The 22243-nt window shown below is 35.2% G+C and overlaps 2 protein-coding genes across 2 annotated transcripts in view; one reads left to right on the forward strand and one right to left on the reverse strand.

Annotated features, from left to right (window-relative positions):
* Positions 1 to 22243, forward strand: part of LOC116139834 (calcium-transporting ATPase 3, endoplasmic reticulum-type-like) — a 52462-nt gene that overhangs the window by 24824 nt on the left and 5395 nt on the right. The window contains 11 exon segments of the mRNA XM_031425482.1: positions 17511 to 17569; positions 17921 to 18065; positions 18317 to 18424; positions 18506 to 18658; positions 18812 to 18916; positions 19231 to 19427; positions 20565 to 20676; positions 21253 to 21351; positions 21451 to 21596; positions 21753 to 21810; positions 21889 to 21981. Of these exon segments, the coding sequence (XP_031281342.1) occupies positions 17511 to 17569; positions 17921 to 18065; positions 18317 to 18424; positions 18506 to 18658; positions 18812 to 18916; positions 19231 to 19427; positions 20565 to 20676; positions 21253 to 21351; positions 21451 to 21596; positions 21753 to 21810; positions 21889 to 21981 (1275 nt within the window).
* Positions 1423 to 7636, reverse strand: LOC116139871 (WD repeat-containing protein PCN-like). Its single transcript, XM_031425506.1, has 11 exons — positions 7349 to 7636; positions 7111 to 7254; positions 6276 to 6585; positions 6115 to 6178; positions 5846 to 5959; positions 5558 to 5720; positions 4917 to 5070; positions 4120 to 4706; positions 3400 to 3581; positions 2545 to 2805; positions 1423 to 2052 (listed from the first exon to the last, which is right to left on the reverse strand). Exons 1-11 carry the CDS (start codon positions 7508 to 7510, stop codon positions 1740 to 1742), a joined length of 2454 nt encoding a protein of 817 aa, XP_031281366.1. The 5' UTR covers positions 7511 to 7636; the 3' UTR covers positions 1423 to 1739.

Below are 22243 nucleotides of genomic sequence, written 5' to 3' on the forward strand. Positions count from 1 at the left end.
AGCGCATGAAATTCTAGTTCAGCTCCTAATTATGTTTTATTGATTGTAGGGAGAGCTGCTCTGTGCAAAAAGAACTTGAGTCCACCATGGCGACAATGCTGTGCTACTCCTTTTAATGTGTTCCTGAATCCTGTCAATACTGCGGGAAACAAGATGAAACATAAAATATAAACATATCTTTGGGTCTGAGTATATATGCCAATATTTTTTTCTTTTTGTTTGTCACTAGTAGTAGTCAGAGATGAAACTTGCTAGATCTTCTGTACAATTTACAAAACCTGCCACGGTCTCTGCTCCATTGCTATAGAAATCAACTTCTAATGAAAGTGCTATCTTGCATAAATCAAATACATTAATTTTAATATATAAAGTTGATAAGAGAAAACACCCTTGACCCAACCGCACACACAGAAATAGAAACGAGAAAAAAGAGGCACCATTCCAAAACCAAAATGCAGAAAGGAGGAGAAGAAATCACCAACTATTTTTTTCCACATCCGTAATTGCCAGGCTAGTTTAAAACTAGGTAGGGTTGGTAAATTTGGTAGTCCATGGGCATGTAGACTTAAAACAGTCAATTTTTCACATGGATGGAACCAAAAGGTAAGCTTCATTTTCCACCAAATCGGACCAAAAGCTGCACCCCACCACCCTTTGATAGCTACCTACAAAGAATGTGATCCATACATGCTACTGGTGCAATTATTAATTTTGTTTTCTTCACAATCTTTTATTGAATGCCTTCCCATCCTCAAAATTAGCACCCATATCTTCGAAAAGGACTTAGATTTTAGGAAAACGACAATACCTTCATCTCTGTCCTACTTCTTCCCTCTGCTTTTTTTATAATTTAACTTAACGCAGTCTATTATTTTTTAAAGCTAAATGTCCAAGTACTGGATGATTACCCAATTATTAAACCGAATCAAAGTATATGTTCCAATCAAAGATCGATAATATGGTCATTCCATTTCTCTTGACCAATAAAAAAGACTGTAAAAAATCGCCACTTAAAAACGGTTTGAAAATTGCGCATGTGGATCACGTCTTCTGTGAAAGCAAACAGATGACAACTGGAGGGGCTGATAATTTTCCACGGTCCACCCAATGAAATTGAAATTGGTTCATACTTGGAAACTTAACTCGTCTTGTTATACATCACGAACATCAATTTTACTGAAAGCAAAGTCCCATTCCATTAATTAAGAATTCATTCATAGAGATCCAGGATCCTTACCCATTGCATATATATAGAGAGAGAGAGAGAGAGACAACGAGAATCTCTTTCAACATAAATGGCACATGAAAGACTAGCAAATAGACGTACCGACAATTTTACTCTAATTTCACGAATACAAAAAGATGGAGTACAACTCTCTCTTCATATGAAACTGATCTATTGAACATTTAACTGAGAACTAGTAAGAAATAATTGATTTTAATATTGAGTTATTGAATTCACAAACACCTAGAACATAAGAATTTAAACTAGATTTAAAGAATATAAAGACAAAAATGCTACTTTCACAGGTTAACAAAATTTTTCTTGAGGAATACAATACACAACATGCTGCAGAAAACCCTGCTCAGCCACTCTTGCACTCAGTTTTTCTCTTTTCTTTTTGTTCTTTATATCTGTTTTCCTCTCTCCTCCTCTCCAACTTTAACATCGAGGATGGAAATGTGCCGTCAAACATGAGTAATCAATTGCCAAGTTTGAACTCCCCGACAGTAAACAATTATGTCCCAAAAATATGTCTGTGAACAGGGGCATCAAAAGTTTTGACCACTTCCATCCACGGTTTGTCAAGGATCAATACGGAACTTTTTGAAAGGTGATCAATAAAAAAAACAGGATCTCTGAAAGCCAAAAATTCAAAGTTCTTTCTACCGTTGAGTTTAGCCTCTGTTTGACAGTCTCTCAACTTGCGTTTAAGTCTTCCACTAATGGGAGTACTAGCTAACTTTCTCAAAGCAGACCCCTGACAATTTACCAGGTTATTGTCATCATCTTGATTCTCTGGCATCCCAAAGTCGATCAAGCACATTGCCCTGCACCTCAAACAACCATTCAAAATATTAGAGAACCGTAAAAACAAAGAGCCCCAAAATGTGGAAAATTGGCTAAATATTATATACACGCCACTGCCCTCTTAGCCTGTCAGCATACCCTTGCATTTTGCATGGAGATGACTAAGTCCAGGGTTCAAAACCAATACAACACTGGATAGTCCAAAGGGGTGAAGCAACGACCAACAAAGAAATTAAATATCATGCAGAAAGCAAACTTAATCCAGGGCATGCCCTTCTAAATGATAAATCTCAAATCCATAACAACCGCTGAGAGAAATGACCAAGTGAATCCGACAACTCAAATCCAGATTCCAAATTTCTTCTGCTACACCCAGCTTTGCATATCGACAAATAAATAAACCAAATAAAATTTAACTACCTAAATAAAGCAGACCATTCCTTAAGACAACATGCATTAATTTCCAAAACATCTTTCTAACCTCACTAAAACGGAGAAAGAGAGAGTAGCACCTGGCACTGTAAATGATAACAGAGGATGAACTTGGAGAGGGTGAGAAAGAGAGCCCAATAACCTCCCCAGGGCATTCTCGATATCTCTTAGGCAGAACAAATGTACGTCGCATTGACCATTCTCCTAACTGCTTAAACTCCACATCAAATGCATAAACTTGGTTCGAAGAGGTTACAATTATAAGCAAATTGTCAGTCCGAGGAGAAAAACCACCAGCAGCAACAGAAGCACCATCCAATCTTGAGATGAACCAGTGTTGCCTGTTCCACCAAACCAAAACAAATTAAATCCAAGAGAAATAAAAATAAAAATTTAAACAAGCTACACATGATGCACAACCGGATTAAGAAATTCATTAATGGCTTCGAACAGACATAAATGAAGTAAGAATTTCTCAGCCCCCGTCCACAGTGCTCCCTCACACAAGCACATATATTCTCAGTAGTAAAACTTAGGTAAAGAAAAATATCAATCATGTCCAACAACATATATAACATAACATTAATAACCAAATACTATTTCAAAAGTTTTCACTTTATTAAAGAGGTCATCCATGCCGGTTATCAACTGTGAACTATCAAACGAAGTGACCAAACATTTAGTTGTAACTTTCATGGTTACAAGTATATGTTAATATAAATTTTTTTAATCAGAAACATTTAATTGCGACTTTTGTTCATGTTCCAGAATAAACATAAAAATATGTTTCATAATTAAGTTAGTATATACAAAGATCATCACTTCATGTGTATCATTCTAGTTGGCTGCTAGTTAAGACTACTAAAAATGGTATGCCAAAATCACTATAAAAAAATAAAGGAACACAAGGTGAGTAAAGAGACTCTTGAAGAAACCTCTGAATCTTGAGATTGAATATATACACATCCCCAAAACAGTTGACGGCAGCCAGCCATTGCCCATCATAACTAGAAAACATCTTTGTTATAGAAGGCTCTTTTGGTGGTAATTTATCATCATTCTTCTCACGGCAGGGTGTGAAAGTGTGTACTAGCTCTGAACTTCCCACATCCACAACCTGTAGCACCAAAAAGAGGAATAAATAAAACACCCAGATTGTTACAGTGTCTAATTAGGCCTAGGATTTGCTCAAGTTAAAACTGTGAAGTGTTCAACCATAATTAAATGGTAAATTTTCATTCCATAAGTCAAACTGTAAAATCATTAAAAGTTGCCACCACCCAGGACTTGAAAGAGGAAAAAGATCAACACAATTAAGCCTCTTCCACCCTTCTTGAACAAGGCCAAAATCCCACAATACATAGGTACAAAATCTAAATTCAAACCAAGATTATAAATTTAGACAATTGGGTGGTCAAACAGTCTAATCAAGTGAAATCATTTCTTTCCGTATTTATCTCCTTGGTGATTGTCCACCGATACAACTTAATCATATTCGTCCACATACCAAAACATACTTTATTATTTTTTAAAGAATAAACATTAAGTAGCCAGTCTAACAAACAATTTTAATATGTAAAACAAAGAGGAATATCTGCCAACTTATTAACCAATGGAATTTGGAACATACTTGAATGCAAAAAAGGCAAACTTACGTATATCTTTCTATCATGCCCTGCAAGTATCAACCAAGAACAATCAGAAGTAAAAACCATGGAACGTGCAAACGGTAGTTTACGAGGAAGTTGCCTTTTATTGATAGACCATGCACTTTTGCCAACTTCAGGGCTCTTCAATTCAAACAGGTTCGGTTTAACATGATCAGAATATGCAAAAAGCAACCCTGAATTAGAAATGGTGCTGCATATAATCTTCTGGGATGCCTTACTCTTAACCCGGGCCAATAAATCTGTGGTTGCATGGCCACCAGATGTGCCAGAATTCATATTGCTCTTTAGACGAACAGATAGAATATCAATCCAATAAGAAGACTGGACTAGGAGCAAAGAAGTGTGATCAAATATTGTATTATGCACCAGTTGAACCGGTACTCTCTGAGGAGCAGGGCAGATATCGTGTGGAGAGTACTTGGTAAACTCCTTGGCAGAGTAGGCAAAGAGCTTGGTGTCATCACCAGCTGAGATAAGCATGGGAACTCCTGAATGAGCCCATTTATGGTAACTAAAATCAACGGGTTTCTCCCGACTACGACTTCTTTTTATCTTTTCATCCGGCAAAGGATCTACAATTTAAAAAAAAAAAAAAAAAAAGAAGCAAAAATCAGTCATGAAGAAACAGGTTAAATACATGTCAAACAGAAATAAACAAATAAATGAACTTATGCATATATAATTTATGAGTTATATAAACAAGATGCAGCTAAAACAATGTTACTGGAGCTAAAAGAACAGGTAAGCAAAACCATAAATTGAATTTTAAAAACCTGACACACCTTCATTGCTAATTGGCACTACCATTGTCAAGGCCCTCACATCATGTGTATGAGCTCTTACATGACCAACGTACACCCATTTCTTCATCACTTCCGATGAAGACTTGTCATCAATTGACCCAATTGCCTCACTTGAAACCTTATAAAGAATAACCTGCGAACAAAAGTGAATTCACCTAGTTTAGATAGCACCAAATAAAACAGACCAAAAACAACCCCAGCCAATTTAGCTGAAAAAAAAGAGGTTCCACCAATTTTTTTTTTTTTTTTTTTAATATTTTTTGGAGACAGAAGACCAAAGAGATGCTAATCACACTTAAAAATAAATTATATTTACCCTTGAAAAGCAATTCTGTTAGTAGAAGGGACAAAAAAAGGTGGAGAAATAACTGAAAATATCTATATGTACATTTAAGAATAAAGGGGAATGGCATTCAGCCTCAATCAGAAGATAATGTGTTTAAACAATAAAAAAGTCCCACTAATACCACTTATTAAGAGGTACTAAATAGCAGTACACTGTAATTATTTCTCTCTTTTGCCTTGTATGACAGTAATATGAAATGAAAAGTATGACCAACAACTTAAACAAACTGCCTCCATTTGAAGAATAAGGCAAGCACAAGACTGATAAACCATACCTGACCATCAGAACCAGCAGAGAACACACTCTTATGACTAGGAGCAGCTGCCAGAGCATTCACGTCACCTTTGTGAACAGAATGTGCCTGCAAAAGAGTTCCATGTTGACTATCCCAAAACTGAACACTGCCAGCACTATCTGCACTAACAAGAGTCCCACACCTGAATTCAAAAAATAACTTGATAATTAAAGAACACAAATTTCACCAGTGTAAATGTTGTTCTACAGAGACAGTAACCAAATAATAGTTTGAAAAAAATAAATACAGAAGAAACGTTATTTGTACCTCAAGAAAAGTAATGACCAAATGCAAAGATCAGGTCCACTACCCAAGCCTCCAAGCCCAACTGTAATTCTGTAGATCTCATTACCCAATTTCGCATCCCAACATCTAATAAACCTGAAAAGTCCATATTACACATAGTTAAGTTGATATGTTAAAAAATCTAATGAAACTGTAAGTTGATAAAAATGTCAAAGAAAAACGTGAACCAGAAGACAAACAGTACAGTATACCCCAACACATATACATGTCAGTCTTGACAACAAACTTACCCGTCACTGCTACCTGAGAACAGCATATTAGCATCAGTACTCCAGGTCACACTTAGAACACGCCCTGCAAATCATTTGGTTAGGAAGTACTAGATAATAATAATAATAATGACAACAACAATGACATGACAAAAATTGTCACCCAGGTGCAGATATCTCACCACTGACCCTAGGCAACGATTTATAGTATGTCAATTCCTCTGAATCAGAAATTCTATATATCCTAACACAACCATCATCACAAGCAACTGCTACAAGTGTATCCTCAATAATTACTGATTCTTCGTGAAGCCCATCTAAGTCAGAATCACTATCACTTCCACTAGTTTCGTAATCATCACTATCATTAGATTTGTCATTTACATATCCATTTCCAACATGTAGGGACTTCTCCTCTGAATGAATAAGCCGATTATTAAAGGGTGCAACAGCCATCTGCCAGATTGAGAACCCAATTGACTCTAGCACAATCTGCAGATGCACATAAAGCAAAACATGTTATACAATTACAGCAACATATGAGCAGAATCAATTTAAAATACTATTCTTTCTGCTTGGAATAAGTTAAAAGTACCAACAGAACAAAGTTGAAGCTTAGATACAAACAGGAATATATCAAAATGTTTTTGACAAGTATCAAGGGAATAGTCTTATATTTCTATTTCTTATTTACGCCCCCATTACAAAAACCACATTCCCTGATGGTTTAGCCCAACCTCCCTGGACTTCTTACCATTAAAACTTAGATGGTATGATTGTGATTCTGGTCACTAATACATAGATACAGACACTACATCAATATACATAGCAAGTCAAGGTTCATTTTAGACAATATTAACCTAAAGATGATTAAGAATCAAACAAAGTCACGTAGCATATATTCAACTAGTCAACTACAGCTTCTTTCTAAATTTTTATCAAGTAGAAATTACAAATAGCTAATAATGCAAATTGTTAGCATTTTGCATTTCGGTCTCACAAGAATACAACATTCACCTTCTGTTTCAAGTCAAAAAGATCCCACTCCGAAATGGAGCCATCTATACTCGAAGAAAACAGCCGTCCACAAGGAAATCCCTTTTTACCAGCACGACACCAAATAAGCGATGAAACTCTCGACTTGGGATCTCCATGAATCGTCTGAATAAACAAATAAAATTTAATACAATAATCATAATAAACATATGACAAATTTGAGTCGTGAGCAAATCAAAGTGATTTAGTTCATTGTTACCAGCTGACAGTGCCAGCTAACGGTGCGTGGAGATACGCGCCAAATCTCGAGCGAGCCGTCTTCGCGAACTGCCGCTACCTGAGAGTAGTCGGCGCTGGGGGCTAGGGCTACTACCGGTGATGGCTTCCAGTCGACTGAACTGTTCCGGTAAGCTTGGGGCATTTCCACGGCTATGCGCGAAGCCCTATGACAATCGTCGAAACGTTATGATCTCGACGGCTGTGGAAACGTGTGAGAGGTTAGCTTAAGTGGAGATAGATAGAGCATATGAGAGGGATGTGAAAATAAGTGAAGTTAGGTTTTTGAGGGTTTAAGCGCGGCGACGATATTTGTTTTTATATCTGAACCGGGTGTGATTCAACCGGTATGGATCACCGTTTTGTGCCCACCCGGTTTTCAAAGTGTATTATTCGGTTTCGATGGGTTTCGGCTTAATTCCAATTAAGCCCACAAAAGAGATGGTATTAACAGTTTTGAATCAACGGAAATGCAAGACAAACTAATTCAATTTAAATAAATTTTATTCAGTTTGGAACAATCCGGTTTAATTTAAATTCAAAACTTTTTAAAATTAGTAGACGACATATTCCCACCTAAGGTTCGATGAAATCCTAAGTTAGTACCCCTAGTTATATTTATTCCAGATTTTCATCCTCAAAATAACACTGTTAGCAATTTTTAGGGTATAGTGTGTGCAATTGTCATAATGCTCTTAACCTAAATTAATAAATTGCGTTTTAAACCCTACATTTTATAAAACTTACCATTTTATTTTCAAATTATCTCAATAACCCCTCGATCACTGCACACCCTCTCAATTTTTGCCCGATCTGGGCTGTTTTCGATGGTGTCGAACCCCCTGGTCACCTCTATCACCTTCCCATAGTCCATCATCCAAAACCCCTCTGATTCCTAACTCATTGGCCCCTCCAATCATCGGCGATGTTAGTCTTAGGGTTTTGCTGTTCTTCATCAAATTTCGGTCAATTCTGGTGGCGAAAATCCAATTGCACACCACCACTGCAACTAGCATCTCCTACTTTATAAAACCCCTATGTCCCCAGCAACCGTTTAATCGTTGTTCGCCGATCGAGAGTTTGTGTTGATCGGTTGTTTTTTGGTGAAGTGGTGGACGGCAAACGATGAGCTGCCGTGGCTGGGAAGGTTTGGGGTTTTGTAGGGGAGGATGCAAGGAGTCAAATGGTGGTGGTGGTTGGGGTTTTCGGCGTTCAAAACAGCTGGAAACCAGCAAAATCTAGTCACATGTCATGACTATCGTGGCCGGCAATCGGAGAGTGATGAGGGGTTGTGAAGGGTAAGGTTTTGTACATAAGGAGATGAAGGTTCAAATGGTGGTGACAAGGGTGATTTTTGGTGGAAGAACATTGGAAAAAGGGCGAAAAACATTGGGGATGTCGTCTGCTAACGTGCACCGGAGGACTGTTAGAGACAGTAATCTGCTAACGTGCGTCGTCCATGCAAAATGACCAATTTACCCCATAACCATTATATCAAACACTTTTCCGTCACTTTAAGGGTGTAAATTTGGAATAAATGTAGTATGGGTACCAACTTATGATTTCGTCAAACCTTGGGTGGGAATGGGCCGTTTACTCTTTTAAAATTAATAAAAGTGAGATTAGCCCTAAAATTATGTAAAACTAATTTGTCACTCCTGCTTTTTATGCTTGTCAAAATCATTGTAATAAGATTCATCTAAATTATATGTTAGCACTGAGATATATTATTTAATAGATCATTTTCCTTATCAACGATAACTATTAGTTATGAAATTAAATTTGAAGATATGACAAAAAATTATTATGAATGTGAGAGGCAATTGCTTTCGCATTAAGCACAAATTCAAGTCCTTTATAAGTAGTAGATTGTTTTCCATCACTTCATTCTTGTATTCTTTGTGCCTAAAAAATATTCCTTCCGTTAAATTACGTTTTAAGGCCTAGCACAATTTTTAAGAAAAGAAATTTCTCTCCGCTCATACTGACTCTTTTATTGAAATTGCAGTAGAGAAACTTTGGGTGTGTTTGGTTTCATGTTTCTACCCATATTCCCTAAATATTGTTTGGCACATTATTTGAGAAATATTACTGTATTTTTTTAATTACTTTTAGACTCCTTAAGTTTATTAATTTCATTAAATACCCTCAAAAAAAATTAAAAATTAACAAAAACACCCCCACCGACCCATACTTGCCAAATTCTGACAACCATCGTCGGTGGTAGCCAAAATCTGTCACAATGGCCTACACCACGACCGGAACTGGCCGATAATTCACCGATCTGACGGTGACGGCCAAAGAAATGGTCGTCGTTAACGACGGCCAAAGATGGACTTTTGCGGCTGTCGACGGCCACATCTGGCAGTAGATCTGGCCTTTTTCGGTCATATCTGTGATGGATCTGACTGGAAAAGGTCATATCGACGCCATACCCACCAGATCCGACCGGTATGTGTCATTGTATAATATTTCGGCCACATTCTGGTTGTGGTGGTTGGAATCTGGCACTGCATGTGGTGGGGGTATTTTTGTCGTTTTACAAAATTTTATATATTGGGGTGTTTAGTAAATTAGCAAACCTGGGGTTTTTTTTAATAAATTTTTATATTTTACCTCGTAATACTCTCCTATTCAACTATCCAATATTATTCTCAAAATCCTATCCAAAATAATAAAACAAACGCACCCTTTGATTCTCTTGTCGCTCTCACCTGCATTTGAAAAAGAAAGAGAGAGGAGATGAGGGGCAAAGATAGAGAAGGAGAGAGAGGAGATGAGGGCCGAGAAAAAGTGGAATAGAGAGGACAATGGAATTCATCGAGAAAGAGAGAAATGGTTGAGTAGTCAAACGACTTTTATTTTGGCAAAAAAATACCAATAAAACTATGCTTACTCACAATCTTACTAACCATCTTACTATCCTGATAAATATAACGGCATAGTATAGATACTATGCGTATGATACCCGTACTATGCCATTATATTTTCCTATTGTGAGTAAGCATAGCATTACTAAAAAAATACTCCTGTAAAACGTCAATTAATATGAAACGGAGAGAGTATATGATATAATCTACGTTATAGCAAAACTAATTTTATCATCGTACAGGTATTAATCATTTCTATATCCACCCAACGACTTATTTTTAATAACAATTCCTATAAAAACACATTTCAACCATACAGAAACATTTAGTTCTTAATTAAGTAAAGTTTTTGATTTAAAAATAATAATAAAAAGCTCCTGAAGACATTTTATATTTGCCTTAATAAATGTTCCGGGAAAAGGCCCCAAAGGGTCAGCCCAAGTCGATATTTTGCTTGAAGCTGAAGCTTTGCTATCCAAGGTTGCCAACAAATGGCCTCTCGTGGAGCGTGCATCGTAACCCAAATTCTAACGCGGCCCATCGTGTTGTTGCTTGAATGTAACGTTAGTGCCCAAATACAGCCACAACTCCCATAGTTTTATTTATTTATTTAGATCTCTTGAGTCTTGACTAAAAGGAGTGAGAACGAAGATTAGTAGAATGGCAACCCAGTAGTCTCTTCGAGAAAACTACTGGAACAGAACCTTTCTTCTCCGATCCAAAATTTTAATTTTTCAATGGAAGACGCGTTCGCCAGATCTGTATCTGAGGTCATTCACTTCCCTCTCGAAATTTGCGTTAAAAAATTAAATTTCATTAGCAATCAACTTTCGAATTTGTTTTCCCCTTTTGACTAAACATGTGAAGCTTCTTGATTGTTTATACTCTCTATTTTTTTTTTTTTTTTCTAGGTATTGGACTTTTTCGGAGTGGACCCTGCGAAAGGTCTCACTGATTCTCAGGTACTCGTAAATTCTTCAGAACATGATGTTTTACTGAATTGATTGATTATTAGCATCAGTTCAGTTTAAATTTAGCTTCTACTTACCGCGAAAGATGTTATATAATATTTGTACTTTGCAGGTGACACAACATGCCAGAGTTTACGGTAAAAATGGTACGTGCATTGTGTTATTGGTTTCCTGTAGTAGTTTACGAACAAGAAACGCGACCACAAATATTTATACTCTGTTTTCGGTTTCTTCTTCCTTTTTTCATTTTACTTGGTTTTGTGTTTGATGGCATATATCATAAATGCTTAGCAACGATAATAAGTAGTGCTTCTCCAGAAGCAGAGAAGATACATAATCATTTTCTGAATACTTGAGGCTGCCTAAACAATCGCTGTCTTCTAGCTTTTGCTCCACTCAATTCTCTGTATAGGTTTATTGATTTTGAAGATCCTGGTACGATGTGATTTGTGAGCAATTGAAGAGAACCACAACGAATTTGGGAAGTTTAAGCATGCAAATTCAAAATTTAGTTGCTGATATGCTGCTGCTTTCAATCATGCCACTATGTGGTTATGTGCTAAATTTCCCCTAGCAATTGCATGTACACGTTTTTTTTTTCTTTTTCTTTTTCAATCATCTTCGTTCTTTTGATATTGGATCTTCCTAGTTGGAAATTATAGAGTGGCTCACTTGATTGTGTGCTGGTGATCTGCAGTTACTTTGTAGAATCTTTCTACACAACATGTATTCTATATAAAGTTTAATATTCATGCATTCTATATAAAGTTTAATATTCATGCATTTTGTGGTATTATCTATTGGTGATTATATGATAACAAAAAAATGTCATTCAAAGTTATGGTGATGTATCTTTAGTACCGTCGTGAGTTAGTTTTGCTGTAATTGTTTAGTAGAAAAAGTTATGGAATCTGATACTCATTTAAAAATATGTTCTTATAATGTATTTTTCTAAATATTTTCTTCTGATGTCTTTTTCTTCTTTAATTGCATGCTTCTCTCACGCGCTGCAGTGCTGCCTCAAGAAAAAAGTAAGTACAGGGCATACTCCTTGCTTACTCCTTTTTGATACTTTTTTTATTGCCTTCATTACATTTTTGTGCATGAATACTTCTATTTCCCCTTTATATATATAAATGAAACAATAACAAGTTATGTGTTTCTAAATTCTAACCTATCTAGCTATAATTGGTTATTTTTTAGTTTGAACCTTATGTTTTTGACCCTTGAATACAGGGACTCCCTTCTGGAAACTGGTGTTGAAACAGTTTGATGATTTGCTTGTGAAGATATTAATTGCTGCAGCTGTTGTTTCTTTTGTTTTGGCTTTGGTTAATGGAGAGACTGGATTAACGGCTTTTCTGGAGCCTTCTGTAAGATCTGCTTGGCAGGGCCTGTTTCTCCTTTTATTTTTCTTTAATAAACATTTTTTATTTAAAATTTAAATGTATTGGTTTACAGTTTAAACTCTATGGTTTGTAACCTTCACAGGTGATCCTGCTGATATTGGCTGCCAATGCAGCAGTTGGTGTAATTACTGAAACTAATGCTGAAAAGGCTCTTGAGGTAAGTTCCAAAGTTTTACTTTGAGGACAGCTCACATGAAATTGAGCAGATTTCTAGTTTAGGCTATAAGTGGATCTTGTCTGCTTTAATTGAGCTTTCTACATTTAAGTTTTTGCTTGCTGACTAATGTCAGAGAAAGTGTCTTTCTTTGTGCTTATTTAATCTGCTTGAACTTTGGTTGAAGTATGCCTTTTATAATGTTATTCATTTCTTTGTGGATGGTGAAGTCTACACGGCTTGAACTATCTTGACAGTTGTTTCTCAATTCCATTGTGTAGGAACTACGTGCCTATCAAGCAGATATTGCAACTGTCCTGCGAAATGGTAAACCAAAAATTAACGGAAATAAACAAATGATTTTTTTTATTTTTACCAACTATGGAGATGGTATTTACAGTGGATTGGGGGATCTCAATCTTATTATCTTTTATTAGAATTTATTTCATTTTCGTATAAAAAGAATTTGTCACTAAACTGAACGAGAGAACTTTTGTCATTTTTGCTATACATAGTTTACATGTAAACTATTATTGCAGGTTGTTTCTCCATTCTTCCAGCAACAGAACTGGTGCCAGGGGATATTGTAGAAGTTAATGGTAAGTTGGTCATGTGCTATTTATATAAAAATTTATTGATATTTGTAAAGAGTTCAGAAAGATCTTGAAAAGGTTTTCCTTTTGTGAGTTAATAGTGGGATGCAAGATTCCAGCTGATTTGAGAATGATTGAGATGCTAAGTAATCAATTACGGGTTGATCAAGCAATTCTTACAGGTATGTCTCCTCATATCAAATCTGAAAAATAGACTTGATTGTCAATGATGCACAGTTTTGAGTTGATCTTCATAAAATCAGGTATCAATACTTGAACTAAGTTAATAAAGATAGCAAGTATGCCATTTTAGGGGTATACTTGCTAAATCTCTTTGGAAACAATTATAAGTATCATGTTTAAATAGCAGACGAGGTCCATTCAGTGTGTACTGATCAATTTAGTGTGCAAGCCTTCTGCTATCTGGGTAATGGTCAATTCTGTACTGAACACTTTTTGACCTTTGTCACTGTACTAAATTCATGTGTTAGATTGTTCAATTAACAATTATGCAATAAGCTTTATAGGTAGACTGAGTGAAACTGAGTTGCCTCCGCCTACATTTTCTGAATTCATGTTTGTGTATATTTTTGTATAGCTATCATAAATATCAAGACTTGGGAATCTTTGTAAGGTATAGTCATGCTATTGTTGATTTGTAATCATCGTACTTTTGTAAATGCAAATTAATTTGTTTTCTCTTTAAGAAAAATATCATTTATTTCTGCTAAAGTATGAAAACAGTTAAGAAAAAATCACCTTTTAGTTCTAATTCGAATTTTTAAGCTATATGAATGATTTAGATTCAAATAGCTTATTCATTTTCAGGTTAAGTAATCTGTTTTTACTGTATGTGATGTTTTCCTTTGAGATTGTACTGATTTTTCACTGTTATTAATGATATTTAATAGGCTTATTGCGCATATACAAAACATGACTATCTCAAACTGGCTATAGTTGTGTAGCTATCAACTTGAACAGTTATTGCAGTACAGTTTTAGGCACAGGCCTACACTTTTAATACCTGAATTGATTTGGTGAATGTTAAGTGAAAAAAGTGGTGCATAATATTTCTGTTTGCAAGAATTAGAAGATATTGTTATCTACCTTTTCTTTTTAAATTACTTCTTAATTCGTGCTATATATGGGGATGTTATTGCCCAAAATGTTTGTTTAAGCTTTGTGTGCTGGAGACCATGCTAGTTGCGCTCCTCTGTAGTCCATAGTAATCGAAGAATGAAAAAAATGTGGGATTGAATTTAGGCATCATCTACACTTTATATGATGAGTACATAATAATTGAGCGCATGAAATTCTAGTTCAGCTCCTAATTATGTTTTATTGATTGTAGGGGAGAGCTGCTCTGTGCAAAAAGAACTTGAGTCCACCATGGCGACAAATGCTGTGTACCAAGACAAGACAAATATTCTTTTCTCGGTAAAAGCTTTTATGCTGTTGTAGTCAATATTTAGACAAAAAATAATATGCTTGTGTAGACAAGGGATTAAGGGAATGTTTGTTTTGCCAATCTGATGTAATCAGAAATTGGGTTTGATTGGGGACTGATCAGAAATGAGTATTGACCCAATCCTGAACCCAAAATTTAGAAACAGAAGAAGAAGTAATTTTTGCTGCTTTATAAAATAGTATCTGAATTTCATAAATAAAAATTCTAGACTTGATAAATGAGTTTTCACAATTTTTTAAATTTGAAAGTACTTAAAAAATGATCCAGATTTTCGAAGTGTAGCCTATTTTTTGAAACTTGATTTGGAATCATGAACCAAACAGGCCCAAAATTTTTGGTACATAATTGGAGATAAAGTCAGGATAAATAGGTCTAGAATGAGAGTTGATCTACTTAAAAGAGATGTGATTGGAGCCACCATAGGGTCATGCTAAAGCACCAAATTCTTTCTTTCCATTGGATGCACATGATCTTGTTATTTGGTTTTACATTACATATCAAACCCTAAAATATTTAAGAAAGCACATCATTTATTATTGAAGTGAAAATGCTATGATCTGCAACTATACTTGGACACACTATCTATTTTTACCTACCTCTCTGTTGTTAATTTGGTGGTTAGTTTCATTTTACATTGGAAGCTGGAGTGATTGGACAGTGTTGTACACTTTCTGCTTGGAAATCCTGTGTCCATAGTTTGGTTAGACCGAGTATACTTAGTTTTATATCATAGGGTATCTTAATCTTATGAGTCTGTAAACTTATTTCTTGTCCATTTATATAGGTGATGCATTAAAAAGTATTTAATTCGTATTTTTTTAAAGTGAAAGTTTATATTGTTGACCCTCAATCAGATAGCGATAGAGTTGAAGTACTTTTATGCCTTAAATGGGGAATTCTTTTTCTTGTTTGTCTGTTCTTTCTTCAGGGCCTTATACATAACGTTTCTTCTTTTAGTATTAATTAGCATTAAACAAAGTTCCAATGTATTTTGACTGCCAGGGTACAGTAGTGGTTGTGGGTAGAGCAAGAGCTATTGTAGTTGGAGTTGGTGCTAACACTGCCATGGGCAGCATACGTGATTCCATGTTGCAAGCAGAAGATGTAAGCGTCGCCAATTTTCAGTTTCATTAGTATCTTATCTGTTGCAAATTTTTTTACCCTAAATATTCATTATCGCTTTATGATCATAGTCTGTTTTTTGTTCCTATTAAAAAAGAATCTGTATTTTGTTTTTCTGTTGATTACCATTCAGACTTGCTTCTAAATTTTCAAATTTGTTCTACATATCATTGGATCAGAGAAATTTATATGGCTTTGATTCTGTTGCATTCAAACATTTGAGATACATATTAGGAGTTCTGATGGGTTGTGTTTTGGCCATATGTACTGTGGCTTAGGCGTTTTTGCAGGAAACCTTATCTTGACTGCATGAAGGGGCCTGTTCCCTATGTTGTAATTGTTCTGTGATATAGTAACTTGAGCATCCATCTTTTTCTATTGATGGTCTTTAAAAATTATCTAGAACTCCATAATAATGAGAAAGAGCTCCATTGAAGCTTTGTTGTCTAATTATACATTCTAAATATTAATATTCACCGGTGGTTGCAGGAGGCGACACCATTAAAGAAGAAGCTCGATGAGTTTGGTACTTTTTTGGCTAAGGTGATTGCTAATTGTCTGTCCTATTCCTTTGTTTTTATGTATATATGTTAGTGAGTATGTGGCTTATAAATGCATGCCGAAGGATTGTCTTCAATTCCACTGGAACTTAAAGGTGGTAGAAAAGGAAAGACATTTTAATAGGTTAATGATTGATTTGTGGAGTTACTTAACATTGTATTATCAGTATGATGCACTTCATATTACTTTGACACTTTTTTAGGTGGTTAATGATTCATGGTTTTATTTATTTTAAGTTATCCTCCACTCTCTCCCTTTCCCTTTTGATCTTTTCCCATCAGTATGAGGCACTTCATATTGCTTGCCGACTTCCTAAGATGTTTAGATTCTTCAAACTCACTTTATTTCAGGGAAATGCTGTTACTTTCTATCTTGCCATGTTATCCAGCTATATGAATATGCTGTGTTTTCAGGTTATTGCAGGAATTTGTGTATTGGTATGGATTGTAAACATTGGTCACTTCCGTGATCCTTCTCATGGTGGGTTCTTGCGTGGGGCAATTCATTACTTCAAGGTACTGTTCTATAGATGGTGTTATTTTATTTTATTGTTAGGAATAATAGCAGTTTGGGGTATCCAAATTCCTTTTATCTACTAAAGTAATTTTTGCTTGAATATTTCTTAGCATCATACAAAATGCTTTCATATTATCGTATTTTGACAGATATTTTTGCATAGTTGTTGGTGTGAATATCATTAGATTTTGTTGATTTCAAATGCAGTAGTTAGGTGATGGCATTATTTAAATAGCTTGAGATGCTCGTTTTCATTATTGGGAAATTGGATGGGAATATTCTGGATGCAACATGCAACGCTAAACTTTTTGGTCTTTATGATATTTAATTAGCATGTTAATTTACCATGTTTTTTTTCTCTTCACATGCTTGACCTCAATTCCAAATTTTGTGTTCTATCTGGTTACTTGAGAATCTAGATAGCTCCTCCTTTACTTTTATACATTAAATTTTGAGTAACTTTTTTTTTTTACCTTCCTAGATTGCAGTTGCTCTTGCAGTTGCAGCAATTCCTGAAGGGCTTCCTGCTGTTGTTACAACGTGAGTGTTATAAGTCTTGCTTGTTATACATGACAAAATTATGTGGTCATTTTACTGCCAAAAGATACTAGTTAATTTAATTCTGTGACAGTGACATCAGTTCTGGGTGACAATAATGTAAGGTGTGAAAATGAGTATGATTGTCCTGTGGTTTTGATAACTTGTCAAATTAGTTAAGAAGCCTCTAATCCAAACCTGCAAAAGTAGTAAACTTGGCATTGCATTTTGAACTATGTTCATGTGGTAATAATGCTGAAGATGTGAACTATTTGAAGTTGTCATGTTTTTGGTTCATCATAGTGTTTCTTTGTTTTCTTATTTTTTATTTTTTGTTTCATTCAATTTCTGTAGGTGTTTGGCCCTTGGAACAAAGCGAATGGCACGGTTAAATGCTATAGTAAGGTCTTTGCCATCAGTGGAGACCTTAGGCTGCACCACTGTAATTTGCAGTGACAAAACTGGAACTTTGACCACAAATATGATGTCTGTTTCAAAGGTGATAATCTTAGAATAACGAAATATTTAACAATATGCTATGTCCTTACTGATCTGATGTTCCGTTTGAAATTGTATTTTGGTGGGTAGTTGCCATAAAGTTTGGGGGATTTTGAAGTAGATACTGGTATTTTTTTTTTTTTTTTAAACCTATGTATTTATGGGCCTTATTATTGGGTTTGGTGCTGGACAATAATTACACTACACTGTTTCCTAATGATGTTTCTAATTCCTGCTACTTTGTCTTCCTAGATATGTGTGGTACATTCTGTACAACAAGGTCCTCTTATTGCTGAATACGGTGTGAGTGGAACAACATATGCACCAGAAGGAATTGTCTTTGGCAGCAATGGGATGCAGGTATTTATTTTAATGATTTTTCATCCTTAGTATTGCAGAGAGCCTAGCCCCTCAAGTCAATTGTCTTTGTTTATTGTGCAGCTTGATATTCCTGCTCAGTTGCCTTGCCTTCTTCATGTAGCTATGTGCTCAGCTCTTTGCAATGAGTCTGTCTTACAGTATAATCCAGATAAAGGAAACTATGAAAAGATTGGTGAATCTACAGAGGTGGCTCTCCGTGTTCTGGCAGAGAAGGTAGGTTCCATACTTAGATTATAATAAGTTGTAATTATTATTATTATCATTTTGTTTTCTTTTTCCTCCTCTCCTCCTTTTACTTTCCATCTTAATATTTTTATTATTGCAGTAACTCACTTTGGCTGCAAATTTGTGTTACTATTTTTACAGGTTGGCCTTCCTGGTTTTGATTCTATGCCTTCTGCCCTGAACATGCTTAGTAAGCATGAGCGTGCTTCATACTGTAATCATTACTGGGAGAACCAATTTAAAAAGGTTTGCTTTTGAAACTAATTGTCGCTTGATTAGTTTTCTCTTTTTCTTTATTGTGTCTAAACGTATTACTGTAAATTTTGTGGATCAATATTGTCTATGGAGGAGATTAAAAGGGTTTATAGTTACTAGTAGATTTGTACAAGACTGTTGATTGTAGCAAATTTGATTTTTTATTTTAAGAAATTTATTCAATTTTAAAGGAAATCATTGTCTGAACCTTGAATAATGGATAACATAGTTGTAATTTATCTAATTTTTTGGTGCACTAGCCTGTTGTCTCTATATGTACTTCTAAATATTCAATTCTTTTTCAGGTCTCTGTTTTGGAATTTTCTCGTGATCGCAAAATGATGAGTGTCCTTTGTAGTCATAAGCAGATGGATATTATGTTCTCAAAAGGTGCTCCAGAAAGTGTCATTTCTAGATGTACAAATATCCTCTGCAATGACAATGGCAGCACTGTTCCAATGACTGCAAATATTCGAGCTGAGCTAGAGTCGAGGTTTAACAGGTTAGATTTCTTCACTTTCTGTTTCTTACATCACCACTTTCTTTCAACAGATATTTCCCCACTTTTCGTTGAATATCTTTGACATTCCATACATGAGATGCCTAGTAGCAGTAGAAATTAACCTGGCTTGGAAATCTTTCTTCATCTTAATGGGACTGCATCTAAGTGTGTGATAGAACCCCCTGCTAAATCAATCAATTTCACCAGCAAATAATTCCCAGAACACAGATTGACAATAATCAATTCCACAACAAGCTAAAGTTATATTGAAATTAAAGGAAACAAAGGATAGAGATGCAATAACAAGAACGGATAGATCCCAGCAATTTGAGGAGCTGGGGACCTCCCAAAGGACTCTTAAAAATATATCCTGCCCTTAAGAAAATTAACTCTCTCCTAATATACTGTTTACTCCCAAAATTATTCCCCTCTAACCAACTATATTCCCTCTACAAGTGGACAACTGTAACAATTATAACAACCCTCACTACATCACACTTCCAGCACCCTTTCCAGTACCCTTTTTACCCTTGTGCCCCTTTAGTTGGTCAACCTTACTAACCGGAGGTCTATTAGTGTGGAGTTAGAATTGGATCCTATTAAATAATTTAGTGGTGCTGAAAATAAGCAATGTTAACACTTGTATAATGCATAGTGCTATCATTGATAAAGTTTTGAGTGGATTTTGATTCTTTGGGTGATAGCATTTTCCGTTCATAGTATTGGAATTAAAACAGTGAATTTAATTTTTATTTATATTTTTGGGGAGGACAGGGGTATACCCCCCATGTGCCTGGAAGATGGTTACATTCCACTTTCACTGGGAATTAAATCAACTGGAAAGCTGTTAACAGGCAGTTATATAGAACTTTCCTGTATACCCACTAAAGTGCAAATTGGGATTTTATGTGGTGCCCAAATGTGTAATTTTCAATCTGTTATATTTGTGCGAATTTTAGATTTTTTTTAAATTTATTTTTTTTATTGGTTATAATTGCAACTACACTAAGTCTTGACAATCAGTTTGACGTGTGCATTATTTCATGTCAACTTATGGATTTATACATTCTGGTGAGGTTTAATTCAATTATTCGGCTTTTCTTTTATGTCATATGAACAGGCATGTTTATTTGTCAGTCTTGCAGGAAAAGAAACTTTGAGATGCCTGGCTCTAGCCTTTAAACAGATGCCCATCGGTCAACAAAGTCTCTCCTATGATGATGAGAACGACCTTACATTTATTGGGTTGGTATGCATTTCTGTTCTAAATACAATGCTTAATTCTATTAAAGTGCATGGCAAATGATTTTTGTCAAGCCTTGAACCTTAAGTATGACTCTTTTGTCCCCAAAATTTTTGTACTTGTTTGGATGTCAAAAAACTTTTTTCCAGTTTGAAAGGTCAGAGCATTATTTTTTATGACCGCCCAGAACTGCTCTTTAGACTTTTTCATCCTTTTTTATTGTTTATTTCTTTTTAATGAGTATAGAATTTGATCATCTCCCTGAAATGCATGAAAGTCAGATATGTTAGGACAAGAGGAATTTGCTATTTGGAGTTTATCTAAACATAGAAATTAATTTTAATTTTGTCAATTTTGTATGATACTATTTATAACTGTGAATTGTTGGAGGGTAGTTTGGACTAATATAGACGTCAATTTAAGTTGTTTTTCCTAGATTAAATATTGGAGCAGTAGTCAAAGCAATGCAACGAGAGAATATAATAATGTGTAAAAGGAATATGTAGTCCTTCAATGTTTGATATTATGCTAGTATATTTGTCATAATTTTTTGTTTTATTTTTCTTCAATTTCTTTCTAAAGGTTGGAATGCTAGATCCACCAAGAGAAGAAGTGAAAAAAGCTATGCTTTCATGCATGACTGCTGGTATACGTGTTATAGTCGTCACTGGGGACAACAAGGTAACTTGAAAGTAGTGTTGTTTGTGTTCTGGATTCTTTGGAATTTTGAGTTTTTTCATCTTCACTCTTGCCTTTTTAATGTGTGAACAACTGCTTCAGTCCACAGCTGAATCAATTTGTCGCAAGATAGGCGCTTTTGATCACATGGTAGATTTTGTTGGTCACTCTTATACTGCTTCTGAGTTTGAAGAACTTCCATCAATGCAGCAAACTGTGGCATTGCAACGAATGGCACTTTTCACCAGGTATTTATTTAAGGCTATGTTTGTCACTTACATTAACAGATTAAGAATTGTATTTTCTCCTATGCCATTATCTTGTCAGCTTTCAAATTTTTGTTGCTTATATTGAAATCAAGTTGATGTGCATACTTTTCTTTTTCTTTTTTAATAATTTTCTAGGGTTGAACCTTCTCATAAAAGAATGCTGGTTGAGGCCTTACAGAACCAGAATGAAGTGGTATTGCAGTACTTCTCTGATCAAATCAATTTTTTATTTGGGTAATTTGGACGAACACTCACAATATTAATCTGTTAGGTTGCAATGACTGGTGATGGTGTGAATGATGCACCTGCTCTAAAGAAAGCAGATATAGGAATTGCCATGGGATCTGGAACAGCAGTTGCAAAGGTAAAACTAACCATGTTGCTTGCGCCATAAAACTTTCTTTCTCCCACTCTCTGTTGTCCCTGTGCACTCTTAATTTTCTTCTTTCCTATTTTCTTGTTGGTAAGATTATGGCTTTGTTTTAATCTCTTGCTTCTTTAACATGAATAGCAGGGTAACAAGGTTTCTAACTTTTTGTAGGAATTTATAGATGCATGAGTTTTTCGCAAACACCTATTATCTGAAGTTCATTTTAGTAGCATAGTATTCTTAAACTTAATGATAA

Source organism: Pistacia vera, unplaced genomic scaffold, assembly GCF_008641045.1.
Source record: "Pistacia vera cultivar Batoury unplaced genomic scaffold, PisVer_v2 Contig36, whole genome shotgun sequence".
In the NCBI taxonomy this organism is placed as follows: domain Eukaryota; kingdom Viridiplantae; phylum Streptophyta; class Magnoliopsida; order Sapindales; family Anacardiaceae; genus Pistacia; species Pistacia vera.

Excerpts from the sequence above, each read along its gene's own strand:
- LOC116139871 (XM_031425506.1), bottom strand. The coding sequence starts at position 7,510 with ATGCCCCAAGCTTACCGGAACAGTTCAGTCGACTGGAAGCCATCACCG. Across the intron at positions 5,721-5,845 it reads TGGTCATTACTTTTCTTGAG|GTGTGGGACTCTTGTTAGTG; the intron begins GTACAAATAACG and ends TTTTGAATTCAG. Across the intron at positions 4,707-4,916 it reads AGTGCCAATTAGCAATGAAG|ATCCTTTGCCGGATGAAAAG; the intron begins GTGTGTCAGGTT and ends TTTAAATTGTAG.